Source organism: Aspergillus caelatus (assembly GCF_009193585.1).
Source record: "Aspergillus caelatus strain CBS 763.97 unplaced genomic scaffold BDV27scaffold_51, whole genome shotgun sequence".
In the NCBI taxonomy this organism is placed as follows: Eukaryota; Fungi; Ascomycota; class Eurotiomycetes; order Eurotiales; family Aspergillaceae; genus Aspergillus; species Aspergillus caelatus.
Genome location: NW_022475314.1, coordinates 134023 through 136360, shown reverse-complemented (window position 1 = coordinate 136360; position 2338 = coordinate 134023). Strand labels below are relative to the sequence as shown.

At 48.6% G+C, this 2338-nt stretch overlaps 1 protein-coding gene across 1 annotated transcript; it reads left to right on the top strand.

The window, feature by feature from the left end:
- The first annotated feature begins 512 nt into the window (after window positions 1–512).
- Window positions 513–2081, top strand: BDV27DRAFT_92248 (uncharacterized protein). Its single transcript, XM_032077957.1, has 5 exons — window positions 513–1258; window positions 1336–1447; window positions 1493–1583; window positions 1635–1719; window positions 1784–2081. Exons 1-5 carry the CDS (start codon window positions 789–791, stop codon window positions 2019–2021), a joined length of 996 nt encoding a protein of 331 aa, XP_031929540.1. The 5' UTR covers window positions 513–788; the 3' UTR covers window positions 2022–2081.
- Window positions 2082–2338: the final 257 nt, after the last annotated feature.

Below are 2338 nucleotides of genomic sequence, written 5' to 3'. Positions count from 1 at the left end.
GCATAGAGATGTGGAGAGCTAGACCGTTGATACTGCTACAATATCCAGTTGACTAAATAGGCCGCAGAATGGATTCCGGGCCAATGTAGGTCGCTCGGACTCGCTCCTTCAAATATCAGATATTCTTCATAAAACTAGAATTAGGGTTTGGTGTAGACAAGATATATCCTGATCCAAACGATAAGCAGAGCTCAATTAAACCAGAGGGAATCGTCTCGAGAGCATCCGTTTGGCCCTGCTCTTAGAAGGCTTGGTGGCACAGTAGACGAGCCGCCGCTGAGCTGAACGTTTTCTCGATGAAGTGACGAAGCCAGCTGTATCACTGGGGCGAGCCTGTGTGTCTGCAATGGACATACCTGGTATCTATGCACCGGCTATCTTCAAGTCTGGATAATTCTTTTAGCACGGAATCTTCCGAGGATCCGCCGCGGGGCTAATCGGATGCCTTACCGGCCACAGAGCACTTCTGTCATTTCCACGACATCAGGTCTACGTCCATCATATCTCACGTCCCCACCCATACTCTCAGAGCCACATGATGGATGGTAGTCTGAATTGCCGATAAAACGGTTGTGCATGCACTAGAATCGAGATGGGCCTTGGGGTGCGACGGAGATGACACACGCATGATCTCAGAGTGACACCGACAAACTCTCAGCGGTCCACGGCGTTCTGCCTCAAAGCCAAGAAGCTATAACACCCCTTGCGCTACCGTTCCAACTTCCAGATACTATTGTACATGTCCAATTCATTGATCCTCACAGATCGTATCAAATATCACAGTCGCAATGTCTCGTCAGTTGTGTATCACCTCCGTGGACGGTCACACCGGCTTCTTGATTGCGGAACTAATCTTGACGGACAATAAATTCAAAAAGACCATTGGGTCCGTCACCGGCTTGACACTTCATCCGGATGCCCCGTTTTGCAAGGAGCTATCCAAACTTGGCGCCAAAATTGTTCCGCATAAACCCGGTCGACTGAAAGAGATGGTGTCATCGCTTCAGGAGGTTGGAGCCGATACAATATGTCTCATCCCCCCTGCGCATCCCGACAAGTTTGATATCACAGAAGAGCTTATCGAAGCGACAAAGAAGGCCAATGTACCGAATGTATGCTTTCTCAGCTCCGCTGGTTGTGATCTCGCAGAAAGAGACAAACAGCCCAGACTGCGAGAATTCATTGATTTGGAATCCCGCTTCATGGCGTCCAAGGGGGATCCGTCGACATCTACTGGCAACTCTCCAGTCATTATACGGTGAGTGACGGAATCCCGATCGCATGTTCTATCTAATCCGTTTCGACCTTCTTTGCAACCTGTTTACGCATAACTAGACCTGGCTTTTACGCAGAGAACCTATTGCTCTACTCCCGGCAAGCGCAGGAAGAAGGCATACTTCCCCTTCCCACGGGTAAAGATCATAAGTTCGCTCCAGTCGCTCTCGGAGTAAGTATCTCGGACACAGGGAAGGCGCCATACTGACTATGCTAGGATGTGGCCCAAGTTGCTGCCTACGTTCTCACCGGGAAGGGCAAGCATGGATTCAGCGACAGACATAGGGGTCAGTTGATGGTTCTCACAGGTATGAATCGTCACAGATCTTTGCTGCAAAACTAACTGGCATTACCACAAGGCCCACTACTCACTACTGGTGATGAGCTTGCCTCTGCGGCTAGTCAAGCCCTGGGTGAAAATCTGAAGTTCGAAGACATATCGGAGTTCGTATAACGTATTGGTCCGCTATTTTCACAAATGTTTTCTAACGTCAGTCAACAATCCCAGGGCGGAAGCAAAGAAGGTTCTCCACGCGCAGTCGGCCAGCGATGAGTCTGAGGTTCAATACCTTCTTGAGTACTACTCCTTGGTCCGTGAAGGCAAGACCAACTACATATCGACCACAGCTTTCCATGATGTGACGGGTGGGCACCCACAAGAGCCTCCAGATTTCTTCAAAACCTACGCACAAGAGTTCCATGCCAAACGTGGTCACAAAAAGCGGAAACTGAGTGGGGATAAGTAACGTCGGCGTTTCGTTTTCCATTGTCTGTATTGCGAATTTGTAATTGATGCTTCATGACTATGGAAACATAATCATTTTTTCCACTCACTGTCAAGGATGTGACGTCAGATTGATATAGTCTAGAAGGGATTAACTCGTTCTTTGTGCTCGCCATTGGACAAAGAGTGCACACAAAGGTGGCGTTGGCTCTCCAACCTTTGTACTCATCAGCTCTGACGTGAGGGCTGATCATCATCCTCAAACTACCAGGTCATAGACTACAGTTGCATGTTTCATTTGTCGAACACATTTGTTGCAAAGTATCCGATCTTTGCGAT